Source organism: Aedes albopictus, chromosome 2 (genome assembly GCF_035046485.1).
Source record: "Aedes albopictus strain Foshan chromosome 2, AalbF5, whole genome shotgun sequence".
Lineage (NCBI taxonomy): Eukaryota > Metazoa > Arthropoda > Insecta > Diptera > Culicidae > Aedes > Aedes albopictus.
In genome coordinates, this window is record NC_085137.1 from 104,955,800 (window position 1) to 104,974,895 (window position 19,096).

At 39.1% G+C, this 19,096-nt stretch overlaps 1 protein-coding gene across 1 annotated transcript; it reads left to right on the forward strand.

Moving 5' to 3' along the window:
- The first annotated feature begins 4,545 nt into the window (after positions 1-4,545).
- On the forward strand, positions 4,546-16,689 carry LOC109417135 (geranylgeranyl transferase type-1 subunit beta). Its single transcript, XM_019691262.3, has 4 exons — positions 4,546-5,127; positions 5,200-5,350; positions 5,413-5,730; positions 15,891-16,689. The coding sequence occupies exons 1-4, from the start codon at positions 5,018-5,020 to the stop codon at positions 16,410-16,412; spliced, it is 1,101 nt and encodes a 366-aa protein (XP_019546807.1). The 5' UTR covers positions 4,546-5,017; the 3' UTR covers positions 16,413-16,689.
- The last annotated feature ends 2,407 nt before the right edge of the window (positions 16,690-19,096 follow it).

Below are 19,096 nucleotides of genomic sequence, written 5' to 3' on the forward strand. Positions count from 1 at the left end.
TTTGGCTACAGTTGTCTACGTCTCCGCGAGTCTATGGAATCTATAGTGTCTATAGTGAAAATGAGCCATTTTTCGAAACGACCAATGTTGATAATGATATAGCGCATTTAGTTCCCCACTGGACTATCGCACTAGTTTTCACGAGTGCGAAAACGCTAATCAAAGTGCGCGATTTCATCAAATCAACTCGGTGTCTTCAGAGCACTTGTTCACCATAGATTGAAGAAATAGTGCGCCGAAGACATCAACCTGATTTGATGCAAACGCGCACTTTTATTTACGTTTCCGCAATTATGAAGTCGCAGTTCGCAGTCCAGTGGTGAACTAAATGCGGTATATTACAAATCAGCACAAACTTCATCGACTCTCTTTTCTGCAACTTAAAGTGACAAGATGCAAATTCAATCGATATTTTTTACAATTCTAGATTGAGTTTAAATAAGGGCAAAAGTAACATGAGAGAGTTCTCTTCATCGACTCTCTCTTCTTCAAATTAAAGTGACAAGATGCAAGTATGGTTGAACTTTTTGGTTATAAATCGCTAGGTTGCGATGAAATCTAGCGTCTTAGTGTAAAAAAGTTCGATTTAATTTTCATCTTGTCACTTTAATTTACAGAAGAGAGAGTCGATGAAGAGAACTCTCTCATGTTACTTTCGCCCTTATTTAAACTCAATCTAGAATTATGCCGTTTTTCTTTTTGAACCTGGGTTGGAACTGGATTGGCGGAAAATGTGTAATGGCTAGTTTCCACTTCGTACGTACTGTGCAAAAAGATAGGACAAGTATTGGTCAAGTAATTATTCCGCTTCAAAATTACTTGTGCAGTTCGCAGATGGCAAGTAAGGAAAAAAGTGTAACACTCGTAACGCCTCCCATGCGAATCAAATGGAGCTGTCATTTTTCCTTGCGGAAAAATATAGTCCGCGCTATTATTCCGTAAGGAAAAGTAACGTTTCTCCCCATACTGGAGCAGTTGTCAAAATTACTTGCGGAAAAAGGTGGAATTTTACTTGAGCGCTCTACTTGGCAACAAGAAACTAAGCTTAAACAAACAAACGTCAAACAAACTCAAACAAACTTTAGTACAAGCGAAACCGAAGTCGGGTTGGGGTTGAAACTGTGATCTCATCCAGTTCCAACCCAGGTTGGCAGGGCCGGATCTAAGGGGGGCCGGGGGGGGGGAACAGGGCCCCGGGCCACCACATTTTTGGGGCCCCCACAAAAATCATTTTATTGCTACAAATTAACATTTCTGTTCAAAAACAAGGAAAAACTTTTTTGCTCATCGCTCCGAGGGGCCTCCACATCTGTTCTGGCCCCGGGCCCCCACAATCCTTAATCCGGGCCTGCAGGTTGGAACTGGATCAAAAAGAAAAACGGCATTAGACGCTCGCTGAGACGCTAGATTGCATCGCAACCTAGCGAATTATGACCAAAAAGTGCAACCATACATCTTGTCACTTTAATTCAGGCCAAACATTTCAATAGGTCCTATCTGCATATGAGAGGCTCTCTTTGTTCACTTTCTATTTCAATCATATAATGATACACTTTTCAACTACTTTTGCAGTACAAATCAAAATTGTATTGACCATCGTTCTATGAAAGGAGACAATCATAATTCAAATAAACAGCTGAGATATTAACGAAAGAGAGGGAAACCACAGAGAGCCTCTCTTCTGCAGAAATGTTTGGCCTGAATTTGAAGAAGAGTCGAGGAAGAGAACTCGCTCATTAACTTTCGCCCTTATTCAAACTCAATCTAGAACTATTTTTTTGCTTTTTCTCACTAATAAATGAATATTAGTGGGAGTTTACCTTGGTATTTAGGGTCTGTGTCAATTGGCGAATTAAAGTTAATTTTCACTTAAATTTGACAGTTCAACACTTAAACTTGACAGTTTTCCTAAGGAATTAATTATCGAACTGTCAAGTTTAAGTGAAAATTAATTTTAATTCGCCAATTGGCTTTCAAGGGCAAAACAAAACATACTGTTACCCATCTTTGCTTCGGTAGCGCAACTATCGAACTGATGATGTTTACCTTTTTTTACATACCTATCAACATAATCTGTTGGGGGAATTATTTTATTTTTCCTTCTTACAACCCACATCCGATCATTTTTTTAAGTGGGAATGGTAGAACTTTCAATTCTCTCGGTCGCACGTACTTTAATTTTGCATTTTGTTCCACCATTTCCGTGAAAAATGAAATCCGGCTTGTGCAAGTGAGGAGTTGAGGTTAGAATTGTATGATATTCTAGGTTAGATTTGCTATCCACTTCGCCTGAACGATTTTCAGACCCAGAAATATCGTACTTCTAATTAGTTTTCACTGCAGTAAAAAATACTGTTATGCTCAGAATAAACAGTTATACCTTCGGATCACACTCATTTACTCGTAAATCTCAATCTGACTATAAAAATAATGAATTTCTTTCCAATGTTTTGAAACCCCGAACGAATTTGACATTGCTCTCGGGAAGCATCATCACGACGACGACAACACTCCCAAGCGGTCGAATCGTCGTTTTGGGGGCGAATTGACACAGACCCTTACACGCTCGCGTCAGAATACCCATTTTTTCATTGCTATCTCTGTCGCTCTTCAAGAGGCCCCATTTAAAAATACCCATTTTCAAGTTGGGCCGCCCAACTTGAAAATGGGTATTTTTAAATGGGGCCTCTTGAAGAGCGACAGAGATAGCAATGAAAAAATGGGTATTCTGACGCGAGCGTGTACACGGAGAAAAATGGATATACTTTTTAGTTTATTACTTAATAAAAATTTTGCATTTTACTGTTTTAAACTTTGTCATGCGTAAAAAGTATGCATTGCAATCATTTACATTATGCAATCCCCTGTATTTACAGCATTTATTGGTTTCCGTGAATATCAAAGCCCATATCTTAATCTTAGGACTTGAGAAAATTTAACTCGACCACCGCCATTGCTAGAAAGTTAAATAAATCATCCGTACTGTTATATCTTGTTTGTCCGCGAGTTCCTCGAGTGTTCAGAGTCCTGTTGGAAGCCGGAGAATCGCCGGTTGCAGTTATTCGTTTCATTCACAGTAAGTACTTAGCCATTTGTTTTTCTCACGGACATTAAATTTGAGTTACCCGCATCAGATTCCGGCAGCATCGGAAAGCTGTATCGACCAAGTTCCTGCCGAGGTTCCTGCTCCTTGAGTGATCCGAAGAACAGGTGGAGCATTAAGCGATGGAGAAAGAACGTTGCGGAAAGGAAAACGATGGAGATGGAACCTTTCCGGATGATGTCTGAGTCCTACCAAGGATGCTGCTCATCAGTTTAAATATCATCGATTCATACGTCATATCCCATGTTTAGAGTTAGGTGAATTGTATTTAGTTTATTCAAATTATTGTAATGTATATCTAAGCAAAATGATAATAAATTTGATAATCTTCTCTCCGATCTTGCTAAACTACTTATTTTTCTTCTTGGTTATTGTGTTTATTAAAAAAAAAACAAAAACAAATTCGAATATGCATTCAGCAACGAATAAAGCCGGTGTATGCATTCCAATGCATAAACGATTAAAAACTATGGGATGATAAACTCTAAAATATGCATTCCAAAGGGTGGGCAGATCGAATATGGTTTTAGTATGGAATGTATGCATTTTAGCATTTTCTTTTTTATCCGTGTAGATACGTTGCTGCGCTGTTGCTTAAAAACGCCTCACATCTTGCTAAATCCAAGGGGTTTTCCAAAGGAAATATTTATGATTGTTTAAATTTTAGTTTTATTTTCAAGATTTTTCATAAATATTTTTTTCATCAGGATTTCCCACTTTATTACGCATTGTTATCACTTGAAGAAAATATTATACCTAGTATAATACTAAGTTTATTGAATATATTTTCTTTTCGCTATAATAATGATCGTCATTGAGTGAAAAATCTTTTATTTTCTTTTCAGTTATTTATATTGAATATTTATTAAATTTTATTTATGAACGCAAATTTCAATCTATTTTACGAGCCGATTTTATGAATGAGTTTTGACAGGAGGTAGCGTCCAATAACCCGTGAAAATCAATATTTTATCATCAGCAACATTCGCCTTGACGGAGGCTCTCTGAGAGAATTGGGCTGTGCGTGAAAACAATTTTTTTAACATGGGAAAGGATAGGAGCTGCATTTTCAAATGCTTCTAATTCTTTATAGAAATTTTTTTAAGCAAAACGTTCTTAATGTTATCGAATGAGATTTTGATACGCTATATTATAGACATAACATTGTGATTTAAAAACATTTTGTCTAAAACCAGTTATAGTGTAGCTAATTGAAAGTATATTGCAAAACATTAACTCTTTTTTCAATCTGAAGTCCCTAAAATATTTTAGAAGCATTTGAAAATGCAGCTCCTATCCTTTCCCATGTTAAAAAAAAATGTTTTCACGCACAGCGCAATTCTCTCAAAGAGTTCCGTCAAGGCGAATTGATGTCACTTCGTAAAATGGCTCATTGTGGGAGAGCCCCTCGGCCATATCAATCATTTTTTGACAGTAAACATTGTAAATAAAACCTTCAGCTCGTCCATCGTCGTCGTCATAAAAAAACGCGAGCTAAAATTTTTTTTACCAATTTCGTCTCTGGTGTTTCTAGTGTCTTTTCTGTTTCTGTATGACTTAATTCTGATTAAAGTCTACCTCACAATTCTCACGTACTATCTGTGTAAATATTGGATTTATCATACTGCTGGTGCTGCTGGAATTTGTGAGTGCAATCAACACCTCCGCACAATGTTTTGACTCGAGAGCAGAGATCTTCCGCTGGCTGGCTTCCACGACGACGGCGTCCGAGCCACATCAAGAGATTGTGCTGCAAGGCAATATAATTCGGTCCTCGGGCGTTATCATTATCAGCAACAACAACAACAGCAAGACTCTCTGTTATCAGATCGCAGTCGTGTAGTTTAGTTTTTTTTTTTGGTACGGTTGAGCCACAGCTAAACAGGAATCCTGGGTGCGCTAGCCAGTCTCATCATGGACGCGGCCACCGAGGGAGACGAAATTCTGTTCCAGAAACATGCCAAATACTTTGTGCGGTTTCTGAACATTCTGCCGGCACGATTGGCCTCCCATGACTCAACCCGGTAAGACGATGTGATGCTGGTTGGTGACTTGTGATTCTACTATTAACGTTTGATCATCGATTTTTTTTTCAGAGTGACGATTGCATTTTTCGCCGTAAGTGGACTGGATGTGTTGGATTCACTGCACCTGCTTTCGGATCCTTTCAAGAAGGACATCATCAACTGGATTTACAATCTACAAGTAATACCGAAACCCGGGGGAAGACCATGCGGAGGAATTCAGGTATGTCGTGGTCTAGTATTTGTGTATCCAATTTTTATTGTTAATCATTCTTTATCTTACAGGGATCCAGCACATTAAACATCCTAAATCCTCCAGACTGCTGTGGATTGGATGCATATCGCTGGGGTCATTTGGCCATTACCTACACAGGAATTGCAGTTCTGGTGGCGCTAGGGGATGACCTGTCACGGTTGGACCGGAAAGCGATAATCGACGGAGTAGCGGCGGTTCAGCGGGAGGATGGCAGCTTCAGTGCGACCATCGACGGGAGTGAGCACGACATGCGGTTTGTGTACTGTGCGGCTGCCATCTGTGCCATGCTCAATGATTGGGGCAAGGTGAACAAGAGAAAAATGGCGGAATACATCCAGAAGAGCATCGTAAGTTTTATCATGTTTTATAGCCAATGTGCAATTTTTCAGAAATCCGATTTACAGGTATACTTCGATTTAGTGGACAATTCAATTTTCGAAATGTCTATAAAATCGAATTTTACATAAAATCGAAGCATTTTTTTATTTAATTTGTGTTTGAATTATAAACTAAAATGTACCAAAACATATAAAACAGCATGATAACTGAGATTTCGATAAAAGACTCGGAGTTTTTGGCATATAGTAGTAATCCTCGATAAATAACGAATAAACTACTATCTCGCTTCGATCGAAATCTTTGGTCCTCAAAAATATGTATGGTTGATTCAAAAGCCAATATTTTGAGCACTGGACATTCACAATAGTAAATTGTATAAATGGGATTGACGCAACTCCCCGACGGCAGCAAGCAGGGTACCGTGCCGGAAGATCCTATGTGGACCATATTGTCACGCTCCGTATTATTCTGGAGCAAATAAATTAATTCCAAGAGTCTCTCTACCTGGTGTTCATTGACTACGAACAGGCTTTCGACCGTCTCAATCACGAAAACATGTGAGAAGCCCTCAGGCGCAAGGGTCTCCCTGAGAAAATCATCGGCCTCATTGAAACACAGTACAGGGCATTTTCGTGCAGAATACTGCACAACGGTGTTTTGTCCGATCCCATTCGGGTCGTTGCTGGAGTGAGACAAGGATGTATACTATCACCGCTACTATTCCTCATCGTAATCGGCGAGATCCTGGTATGTAGGTGCGATTGACCATGAATCAAATCGTGGATTGCTGTGTTACCATGGAGCACCTAATATGACTCGATGATCTTGCCAATCGCTCCTCAGCGGCAGATCTTGCCATCAACGCCAACAAGACCAAATCGTTGGATGTAAACACGGTCAAAGGGTCAACCCTTCCAGCTTTACGATAGCTGGGCAATCAGTAGAGAATGTTGAAAGCTTCTAATATCTTGGTAGCCAAATGGCGGCCGATGGCGGCACCAAGATCGACATAGGTGCACGGATCAAGAAGGCAAAAGCTGCTTTTGCAAGTTTGCGAGCTGTATGGAAAAACAACCAGATCAGTCGTCGCACCAAAATCCGAATTTTTAACTCGGACATGAAATCTGCGCTGCTAATACGCCAGTGAAACCTAGTGTGTATCAGTGGAGAACACTTAACGGCTGCGGGTCGTCATCAATAGATGCCTGCGGTATATAATTCGTGCATGGTGGCCTCACAATTGGATCTCCAACGTAGCGCTCCATCGTCGATGTCATCAAAAGCCGATAGCGACAGAAATTCGGGAGCGCAAGTGGTGGTGGGTCGGCCACACTCTACGCAGGGGCGGAAACGAAATCTGCAAGCAAACGTTAGATTGGAATCCAGCAAGACTTTGCAGCAGAGGCAGACCCAGAGGCTCTTGGCGCCGCAGCCTCAACAAGAAAATCAAGCAAGTTGACAGAAGTTTGACCTGGCCACAGATCAAGGCGATGGCTGGCAATCGCCCAGGATGGAAATCTTTCAATTTGGCCCTCTGCACCACCGTGGGTGCCCAGGACCAAGGGCATAGCCAGCTTTTCGGTCAGGGGGCAAGCACTCTTAGCAAATTTGTACTTAGTAACTGAACGCAATACTAGGAAATTGAATGTACCTAATTATAACATTATATTCTAAAGGCATTATTTATTCCTTCAGCAGTCATTCTGTTGTATTTTGTACAATACGTTAAAAAAGACTCGCCATATATACATAAATCAATATGGTTGTGGTAGCGGTGACCAATTTCTGGAAGATTACGGATTTTCATTTACTTGTGCATTATTTTGCTCTGATTTTTTTTTATGAATGTTTATAACATTCATGAGAAATTATAGCTGAACTCTTTTGGGAATTACGAACTCTTTTGAAGACTAATCTAGAATTTCCTGGTTCCTGTATGAGTCCTTTATAAATTATCTTCCAATACTATTCGCTGGATGAATTCTTCCAGAAAAGTTTGAAATAATCCAAAAAAAGACTCATCAGGTAATCCTGGAGAAGTTCTTGGGTACATCCCTGAAAAGGTGATAGAAGGATTTCTTAAATTTCCGAAGGAACTCCTGAATGAATTTTTCAAGAGAACCTAAGAGGAATTTCCGAAGAATTCATTCGAGGAATTCCTGTAGCAATCCCTGGATGAATTCCCGGAGCAATCCCTGGAAGACTTCCTGGATAAATCGCTGAAAATACAGCTAGATGAATCCCTGGAGCAATTCCTACAGGAATGCCTGAAGGAAGCCCTGTAGAATCCCTGGAGCGATTACAAGACCGGAACCATCCCCGGATGAATTTCTGAAAGTATACCTGGAGCAGTTCCTGTATAAATTATGGAAGGAACACCTAGAGAAATATCTGAAGAGATCTCACGAGAAAATCGTACAAGAAACCCAATATAAATTTCTAGGGGATTGATTCCTTGTAGGAAATTCGGGAGAAATTCCTGAAGCAATTCCTGGGAAAATTTCTACAAAGAATCCTGGATAAACGTCTGAACAAATTCCTGGCGTAATTCCAGGAAGAATTCCAGAAAGCAATCCCTGGAGAAATCTCCAAAGCAATTCTGGGAAGAATTGCTGGAGAAATTTCTGAAAAGAAATCCCTTGAGAAATTCCAGGAGGATTTTCTGGTGGAATCTCTGGGAATATTCCTCGAATAATCCCTGAAGCAAATCTTGGACGAATCTTTGGAGGAAAGCCTGAAAAATTCCAGAAAATATTCCTGGGAAATTTCCTTGAAGAATCTCTTTGAGAAATCCTTAGAGGATTTCCTGAAGAAATTCCTGGAGGAATTCCTGGCATAATTTTTGAAGGATGTCCAGGAGCAATTCCTGGAGGAATTCCTGGGGTATTTCCTGGAGAAATTCCTGGAGGAATTCCTGAAGGAATTCCTAGAGGTATTCCTGTTGGAATTGCTGGAGAAATTTTTGAAAGAATTACTGGATGAATTTCTAGAGGAATTCTGGGAAATATTTATTTATTTTTCTGTTATTTTTCTATTTCTAAAAAAAAACCATTGAGAAATTCCCGGAGGAATTTCTAGAGGAATACCTGTAAAAATCCTCGATAAAATCGGAAAATCCTTGAAGAAATTTGTGTAGGAATTCCTGGAGGAATATCTGGGGCGGACCCATGATAAATTTATGAAGGTATTCCTGGTGAACATCCTGCAATTTCTGAAGAAATCCATAGATAATTTCCTGGAAGAATCCTTCTGGAGGATTTCCTGATGGAATTTTTGAAGGATTTTCTGGAGGTATCCATGGCAAAATCCCTGGAGAAATTCGTGGAGAAATCTCTGGAGGAATTCCTGAAGTAATTCCTGATGGCATCTCATGAAAAATTCCTGGAGAAATGTCTGGAAGAATTGCTAACATAGTTTCTAAAGGATGTCCAGGAGCAATTCCTGGAGAAATTCCTGAAGAAATTCCTGGGGTAATTCCTAGATGAATTTCTGGAGGAGTTCCTGGATAAAATCCTGGAGGAATGCCTGTGGGAATTGCTGGAGGAATCTGTAGAGAAATTCTTGAAAGAATTACTGGATAAGTTTATAGAGGAATCTCCAGAGGAATTCTGGGAGATTTATATTATTTTTATATTTCTGAAAAAAAAAATCCTTGAGAAAATCCAGGAGGAATTTGTAAGCGAAATTTTTGGATTGATTGATTGATTTGTCTTTATTAAAGAGACTTTCAAAATTTTTGGAGGAATTCCTGGAGAAATCCTAGAAGGAATTCTTGACGGAATCTCTGGAGGAATCCTTGAAGAAATTTTCGAAGAAATTCCTGGAGGAATCTCTAGAGGAATTCCTGGAGGAGTCATTGAAAAAATCCTGATGTTATTCCTGGCGAATTTCCTGGAAGAGGTTCTTAAGAAATCCTTAGAGGATTTGCTGGAAGAATTCTTAGAGGAATTGCTGGAGGATTTCCTGCAGGAATCCCTGGGAGATCCCTGTAAAATTACGTGGAGAAATCCCTGAAAAAAATCCAGAGGGTAATATTGAAACCTTTAAAAATCTCCACAAGGTTTTCTGAAAAAAAATCCTAGAGAAATTGCTGACATAATTTCTAAAGGATGTTCACGGGCAATTTCTGGATCAATTCCTAGAGAAATTGCTGGAAGAAATCCTGAAGAAATTCTTGAGGTAATTCCTGGAGAATTTCTAAGTGGAGTTCCTGGATAAAAATCTTGGAGGAATGCCTGAAGGAATTCCTGGAGGTTATCGTTTGGGAATTCCTGGAGGAATCTTTGGAGGATTTTTTTCAACAATATCTGGATGAATTGCTGGGGGAATCTCTAGATGAACCTTGCACTATGGGCCAGAAATCAAAATTTCGCGACAAAATTCAAAAAAGTTGTTTTTTTTTAGATATTTCTATTTTTATATATGTATGATTGTTTGGGCTATGTTTGATTGTATGCCGACTGATTTTTTTTTATTTGTAACAAAATTGTATCGTTTTTTGTATGGAGAAACATTGTTCACCACAAATTACATTTTTCTTAATATTGGTTAAAATTGAGAATTTTCGCTTACAAGAAGAAAATTCTCAATTTTAACCAATATTAAGAAAAATGTAATTTGTGGTGAACAATGTGCCCAACAAATATAAAGCCTACATTTCCCAACAGCGGGTCTCCAGTTAGCTTAGTGGTTAGGGCTATGGATCGCCAATCTGGAATCAGCGGGTTTGATACCCGGTTCCGGCCGGGAAAAATTTCTCGACTCCCTGGGCATAGTGTATCACTGTACTTGCCTCACAATATATAAATTCATGCAATGGCAGGCAAAAAAAGCCCTTCAATTTATAACTGTGGAAGTGCTCAAAGAACACTAAGTTGAAGCGAGGAAGGCCAAGTCCCAGTGGGGATGTCGAGCCATAAAGAAAAAGATAAAGATTTCCAGTAAATTTAGTATATTTTGCATATTTGATGCACAAATTGCGATATCTTTAAGTTTAAATTAAACTTTTACAATATTTACTCAAATTTTATGGTTTATTTGCCAATTTGTTCAAAAAGTAGTAGTATTCGACCGTGTTCGACATGCAACTGGTCTAGGAAGCTAGTTGACACTCTTCTTTTTCGGATGCTACCGGACTTTTTTTGCGGGAATTTGCGGGGAACCAAGATAGAGTGATTTTAGTGCATGCGTTAATTTTACAAAACTATGTTACGCTGTGCTTCAATAACCATCAACACTAAGATCCATTTTTGCCATTACGACGCAATCTCTTTATGGCTTGCGAAACAATGCGCAACAAAGGTTTCGTTTCAGGTAAGACTGTGATTGTAGGTGTTTAAATCAATACCACACACTTATTCAAAGTGCAAAGTTTCGGTACATCAATTGGCCACACGAATTTATGATTTTTAATAAGCTCAATTTATGTATACAGGGATAAGTTTTGGATGAAAAAATCCGCTGCTCAGGTGTTTCAGATGTCCGGCATTTGGCCGAATGTCGCTTGGTCGAATTATGTTCAAAATAGTTCAGAGACCCCTTTTCACATTCTAGCTTCCAATTTGATCATCATTAATTGTTCCTTTTTCCTTCCTCCAATCATTGATTATTCTTTCTAGTTTCACAATTCAGGGGTTAGTTGGCGTTGAAACTGTCAATATTTTATCAGAGAATTTTCCTCCTTTTAATCATAGGCGATTATCAGTGGCGTCGCGTAACCTCACTTTTTACCTGTGCACCAAGTATAAATTCTAGAATTTTTCGAATAAATTTGCTTGTAATAATTAGAAAATGACGAGAATAACTGCTTTCACTCATTTGTATTTCGATTTCGAACATAAATCCCTTGCAATTACAAGTTTTAGGGTCGGTGCACAGGTAAAAAGTGAGGTTACGCGACGCCACTGGCGATTATTTTGAGTTATATTGACAAGGAGAACAGTGGCACGATCGTTTCTTCTTCAGCCAAACGACATTCAGCCAAAAGGCGTTCGGCCAAATGGCGTTCGGATAAGTGGCAATCATCCAAATGACAGTCGGCTAAATGACTCGGAGCCGGTATTTGAACAATAAATAAATTACGCTCGCTCTTCGTACATATGTGCGAGTGGGATGGACATATTTGCGATAAAGAGAAATATTTAATTTTCCTTGAAATATTCAAAATGCCGTGTCATTGATTGGCTCGGTAGCTAAGTCGGTAAAGCACTTGTGCAGCATATAAGGGTCGTGAGTTAAAATTTCACTTGAGCTGTGGATTTGGCCCTAATTTCATTAATAATGTATCCATCTGTATGTACGTTGGATTAATTTTAATTTTTTATTGATCACACGGATTGATATACTTTGCACATTGAGTAAGTGTGTGGTCTTGATTTAAAAGCTTATAATCACATTTATATCTGAAACAAAATCTTTCAGAATGGTAGTTGTTTGTTGCTATGAATATTGTTTCGCAAGTCATAAAGTCATTGCGTTGTAATGGCAAGAGTAGATGATTATTGAAGCCCAGCGTGAAATATTGAAAAATTAAAGCAAGCACTAAAATCACTCTAACTTGGTTTCCCGCAAACTCCCGCAAAAAAGTCCGGAAGCATTCGAAAAAGAAGAGTCCAAACTAGCATCCTAAACCGGTTGCATGTCGAATACGGTCGAATACTTCTACTTTTGGAACACATTGGCAAATAAACCGCAAAATTTGAGTAAATATTGTAAAATATTCTTTTTAAGCTTAAAAGCATCGCAATTTGGGCACCAAATATGCAAAATATACTATATTTACTTTTCGGAAATGTATGCGTTTTACTAGTTGGGCACATTTTTCACCAAAAATAACATTTTTCTGAATATAGGTTAAAATCGAGAATTTCCGCTTATAAGAAGTTTCTCCATACAAAAAACGATACAATTTTGTTACAAATCGAAAAAATCAGTCGGTATACAATCAAACATAGCCCAAATAATCATACAAATATGAAAATTGATTGATCTTAGAAAAACAACTTTTTTGACTTTTGTCGCGAAATTTTGATTTCTGGCCCATAGTGCCTTGGGAGAAATTTCTGAAAAAATCCCCAGAGAAATTCCTGGAGAAATTTTTGAAAAAAAATTTAGAGTAATTCCTGGAAAAATCCTCGAAGAAATTTCTGAAGCAATCCCTGGGGCAATCCATGGAGAAATTCGTGGAGAAATCCCTGGAAAAGTACCAAGAGGGATTTTAAGCGGAATTTCTAGAGGAATCCCTGTAGCAATTCCTGGAGGAAAATCTGGACAATTCTTGCAGGAATTCCTGAAAAAATAAAATTCTAGAAGGTATTCCTACAGCAAATCCTGGAAGAATTTCTGTAGGAATCTTTGAATGCTTTCCTGGAGAAATTCCTGGATGAATTGCGGACATAATTTATGAGGGAATTCCTTGATACTTCCAGGTGAAATTCCTGGAGGAATACCTGAAGAAATTGCTGGAGGAATTCCTCGAGGAGACCCTGGAGAAATTCCTGGATGAAACCCTAGAGGATTGCCTACATGGATTTCTGTAGGGATTTGGAGAATTCTTGAAGCAACCCCAGTAGAAACTCCTAGAAGAGGAATCCCTGGAATAATTTCTAGAGAAATTCATGAAGAATTTCGTGGATGAATCTTGTAAAGAATACCAGAACTAATTCCTGAGGAAATCTCAGATGAAATTCTTGGAGAAATTCTGGAGGAATCCTTAGAAGAGTTCCTGAAGAAACTCCAGAAGGAATTCCGGAGCAATTTCAAGAGGAATTCCTAAGGGAATCCCTTAACAGTTCCTGGAGGGAGTACTGATTAATTCCTGGAAGAGTTCCGTTAAGAATGCAAGGAGGAATTCCTAAAGGAATCCTAAGAAGAGTTCATGGGAAACTTCTTGGCTAAATTTTTAAAATAAATTGTTCCAGAAAGAATGTCAGGAGTAATTCCCGAGTTAAGCCCTGCAGAATTTCTTGAAGGAATCCCTGGAGGATATCCTAGAGGAATGCCTGATTAACGGAGGAATCTCTAGAAATAGTCCTGGAGGAATATCTAGAAGAATTCCTGGAGGAATTTCTGGAATCCCTGCAGCAATCCCTGGAACAATTCCTGGAGGAATCTCTGAAGAAATTTGTGGAGGAATCCCTTGAGAAATTCCTGGAAGAATCCCAGGAATAATTCCTGAAGAAAATGCAGATGGAATCCTTGGAATCCCGGAAGCGATTCCTAGAGGCTAAGGGAATCCCTAAACAGTCCCTGTAGGAAGTGCTGGGTTAATTTCTGGAGAAGATCCTGAAAGAATTGAAAGAGGATTTCCTGAAAGAATTCTTAAAAATGTTCGTGGGGAAATCCTTGGAGGAATTTTTAAATCAATCCCTGAAAGAAACATAGCAGGAATTTTCGGAATCCCTGGAGGAATTCTTGAAGGAAAACCTGGAAGAATTTCTGAAAAAATCCTATGCGGAGTTCCTTAGGAAATCCCAGGAAACTTTTTTTAACAAATTCCTGGAAAAAAATCTGTACGAAAGAAAATATGAAATCCATATCTGCAATAATTTTTGGACGAATTATTGTTGGAATCTTTGGATGGACTCCCAAAAGAATGTTTTGTACAATGTTTTAAGGAACTCCTGGATTAATTTTCAGCTAATTTCCGGTAAAATTCTGGTATTCCTGCTGAAATGCTTCGAATTCTTCCAGATTGATTTATTGGAACAATCACTAGTGGAATTCTCAAAGGAATATATAGAGAAATCCCTGAAGAAATCTCTGCAGGAACACATAAATACTTAAAAGAATTTCTGTTGACGGGAATCCCTGGAGAAATTCCTGGGTGAATTATCGAAAAAAGCACTGGAACAATCTCTTGAGGAACCTCTCGATATCCCAGGAGAAATTCCAGGAAGAATAAATAAAAGAAAATCGGGTTAAGTACGGTTCCTTTGAATTCCACTAAGAATTTGCATCCTTTGACAGATACGTATTTCGACCTCAACTGTAAGGTCGTCTTCAGTGTCTTGTACTTGACGAGTCAAGTACAAGACACTGAAGACGACCTTACAGTTGAGGTCGAAATACGTATCTGTCAAAGGATGCAAATTCTTAGTGGAATTCAAAGGAACCGTACTTAACCCGATTTTCTTTTATTTACAGATATTCCCCTAACAAGCCCAGGTTAATCATCACCAGGAAGAATGTCTGGTGAAATCCATAGAGGAATTCTTGAAAAAGTCTCTAGATCAATCAATGATGGAATTACTAAAGGAAGCTATGGAAACATTCTTGAAGGAATTCGCCGATGCAGAAGTACCTGTGAAAAATTCTGAAGGAATCGTGGGATGAATTCTTGAAGCATTTCTTGGAACAAACCCTGAGATCATCACTATCGGAACCCTGCAAGATGCTCATGGAAGAATTCACGGAGGAGCAACTCCTAGAGAAGTCCCTTGTGGAATTTCTGAGAGAATCCCTGAGAAGTTTCTGAATAAATGCCTAAAGGAATTTATGCATGTGCCCTTAAAAGAATCCCTAAGGAAATCCCTGGTATTTTGCTCGTCATGTTAGACGTTTGTTTGAATTGAGTACTAGTGAAAATTCATATAGCAGTAGCACATAACTGCACTCTTCTATAAAGTCGTACTTAAACCGGTTCCGGTATATCTGGAGAATTTGGCATGCTGTTTTTGTATTCCATAAATAAACATCACAAAATTTAGCCATTCAATCAAGCTTGTTATTTGGTAAAATTATATGATAAGAATGAAGTGGGGAACTACTTGGCGAAATGTCCTGAGGTTCTCGAGTAAAAAAGGTTTGATAATTGTGGATAATAACCTAAATTATTAGAATAGTTTATTTTTTGCGATTTTTTTTCTGGAACTCTGAATTATAGATAATTTTTGAGTTGGCTCGATTTAAAAAAAATAAATCTGGCAGCCAGAGAGAGGGGGGAGGGGCACGGCCCCGCTGCCCCCTCTGGCTACGCCTATGCCCAGGACTGAAAGTATTCCTTCAGATTTGTTGTTACAGATGTTACAGATCCTCCAAGAAGAGGATCGTGGACGAATCCTGAATCTAAAAAAAAACATCAACATTTAATATTATTTCACTTTGCCAGTTCTATCCCTATTGCAATCTTTAACTCTTCAAACAATTTCTTTCTCGTTTATTCTCCTAGCGATACGATTTCGGCATAAGCCAGCACTACGAGATGGAATCGCATGGCGGGACCACCTTCTGTGCGATAGCAGCCCTAGAGCTGAGTGGCCAACTCGACATTCTGACGCCGAAAGTGAAGGAGAAAATCGTCCGCTGGTTGATGTTCCGGCAGCAGGATGGTTTCCAGGGACGACCCAACAAACCGGTGGACACGTGCTACTCGTTCTGGATCGGCGCGACGCTGAAGATTCTGGATGCGTTTGAGTTAACAAGCTACAAGGATAACCGGGACTATGTGCTTTCGACGCAGGACAAGGCCGTCGGGGGATTTTCCAAGTGGCCCGGGTCCCACACGGATCCGTTCCACACGTATTTCGGCATCTGCGGGTTAAGCTTCCTGCAGGAACCGGGACTGCTGGAGGTGGTGCCAAGCTTAAACATATCGCAGCGCGCCTTTCAAAGACTGAAACAACTGCACTCGGTTTGGGAGGCGGAAGCCGAATTCAAGCGAAAGTGCGACGTGAGAGTTAACATAGAGTAGATGCAAATGCTGGAACTGGTTTCCTAATATCTCGCACACAAACCAACATACGCTAGCCGCCGGAAGTAAGATGTGTTACCAGATGATGGGTTTCCGTTTAGTTTTGTATTTAATTTTGCATACTTGATTTTTTTGTGCAGAACAAAACGAGTCACGGCCAGGTTCGCCGTGTGGAATCAAATTAGCCTAGTAGGTAAGCTTAAGATGGTCGTATATTAGAATTGTAAACTAAGCTACCGTGGAAAGTAAAAATATATTGAAATGTGTAGGAGCAAAATGCTCTTTTATTCTTCACACAGTGATTATCACCCTTATTGACGGTAGAAAGCTGGAAGTAGAAAGTTGAGTCAACGAAAGTCAATGAAACTCAACATTACAGGGTGTGGATTTACATTTAATTTACATTCACTGCGTGGAGAGTTGCCTTTCTAGTATGCGTGTGCGAGGAAAACCTAATGTTATTCGGAAAACCTTCAAGGTTCTCCATACAGTGAGAGAATGCAATTCTTTGCAAGTGAATTATCTCATCGCTACCGAACTACAGCAGTTCATGCCCATAGCTTTTCCATCCAATTAGTGCGACCACGACCTCAATTGCGATTAAGACGTACAGTCAACCACACCATAACAAGACAACACCCCTGACGATCAAGTGTTAAGCTAAATTGCGCAGGTGGCCCTTTTCTTAAACAGTAATTTAAGAACCCCAGGCTGAATTACTTGAATCGCCAATCCGGAGACGACGGATTCGATTCCCGTTCTGATCAGGAGCTTTTCTCGACTTTCCTGGGCATAGTGTATTATTGTCCTCGTCTCACAATATACAAATTCATGCAATGGCAGACAAAGAAAGCCCTTCAATTAATAACTGTGGAAGTGCTCAAAGAACACTAAGTTGAAGAGAAGGTAGGCCAAGTTCCTGTGGGAACGTAGAGCCATAAAGAAGAAGAAGATCTTTCTCAAAGTAATCACAACATATCACATGCATTTTGCCAGTATTAAATACTGTATACAGTTGTTCTTATGATCAAACTAAAATCAAGAAAGGTTTCTTGGACTGTTTTTTTTTTCTTGCTTCAATTTGTTTCTTCGTGAACCGATATTGTGAGGGTCCCCTGAAATGTAAGGGCTCGGGCCCTGCCCTCCCTAAATCCGACTCTACTGATATAGATAGACATGTTAGTAGCTGTTATTCTAACAATATATTTCAATATTATGCTTTATAATGATCCTTGCTCGATTATTCCTAGTGGAATTAATCATTATTGCTGTACTGCCACATTGACCAGAAAGACTCTTTTTCCTCACGAATCGCGATTTATGATTTGCTGAGAACGAAACCGCGCTCCCTGCTGACCGATGCAACTGTTGTGTTGCTGTAGCATACAGTATATTTGTTCACATATTGCAAAATAAAGGAATCCCCCGCTTTAGATTAATCCCATGATTGTGTGATGGATGTATTCGTGTTCAATAGGCACTAGGTCGATCCTACTTTTGGAGTCCTTTGAAATCATACGAGCTTATCATTTAACAAAAAAAAATCGAATTAAATACTCTTCTGTTCACAACTTTTTTTTGCATCCTATTGAAGATACGTATTTCAGTGCCTCGTACCTTTTGTTTATGGAAATGAAAGCAAATTTTCTCAGGAACAATTTTTTTTTTATTTATTTATTATTGTTTCATTCATCTGTAAGGTCAGATGAATGAAACAATAATAAATAAATAAAAAAAAAATTGTTCCTGAGAAAATTTGCTTTCATTTCCATAAACAAAAGGTACGAGGCACTGAAGATGATATTAAGTTGCGGTCGAAATACGTATCTTTAATAGGATGCAAAAAAAAGTTGTGAACAGAAGAGTATTTAATTCGATGAATATCTAATCCTAATACATACATATCAAAATCAACAATATATCATCAAAAAACATCAATCACATTTCATTACATACAATATCAATACAACACGGGTGGGTTCCACGCACCCTGCACGCTGCAAAACGGTGAGTCGATAAGGAGAGCGTCCAACATAGCTCTGGTCCTCACAAGCTCCTACCTCATGCTTCCACGGGTAAAGCGATGACAAAGACCGCCAGCTAAGAGTTGTGTGCTTAGCTGGTAGTGCAGCCTGGGCACTGTTGTCCTTTTGACTTCAGCTAGATTGAGGAGGTACGATCCGAGCGTCTGTTCACCAAGGAGGTGCGTCTCAAACAGCGTCTGTTCTGGCATCCAGCGGCTGAGTAAGGAACGCTGCACCACGCCCAGCTAGATCCAAGGTGGTAGCCCCATCACGCTGGTCGTCCCAGTGTTGGTTGGGACGTTAAACAGAACTGGCAAGATGGCCCTCCGGCGAGACAGGAGTGTTGACGTCCCAAGTAACAATTCAAAATCATTAATAAACATGCCAGTTGATTAAATGTGCTACAAAGGCGCCGACAGTTGTAAAGAGTAAATGTTGAACAAAATGGCAAATAAATGTTTCATGCAGTGAAAACTGCACGTTTGTTACACGCAGAAAAATGTCGCATATTTGAAACAAATGCATTACCACTTTGATTCAAATTCAATACTGTTTTTTAAATCAAAGCAAAAGAACATTTGATACTAATACTATGTGACTTTGATTCTAAAATAAATGTATAAGAAACAAAGTCGTTGTGTCTTTGATTTAAAAAAATAA

Coding starts and splice junctions, on each gene's coding strand:
- LOC109417135 (XM_019691262.3), top strand. CDS start 5,018: ATGGACGCGGCCACCGAGGGAGACGAAATTCTGTTCCAGAAACATGCC. Junction 5,128..5,199: donor GCCTCCCATGACTCAACCCG/GTAAGACGATGT, acceptor TTTTTTTTTCAG/AGTGACGATTGCATTTTTCG. Junction 5,731..15,890: donor AATACATCCAGAAGAGCATC/GTAAGTTTTATC, acceptor TTATTCTCCTAG/CGATACGATTTCGGCATAAG.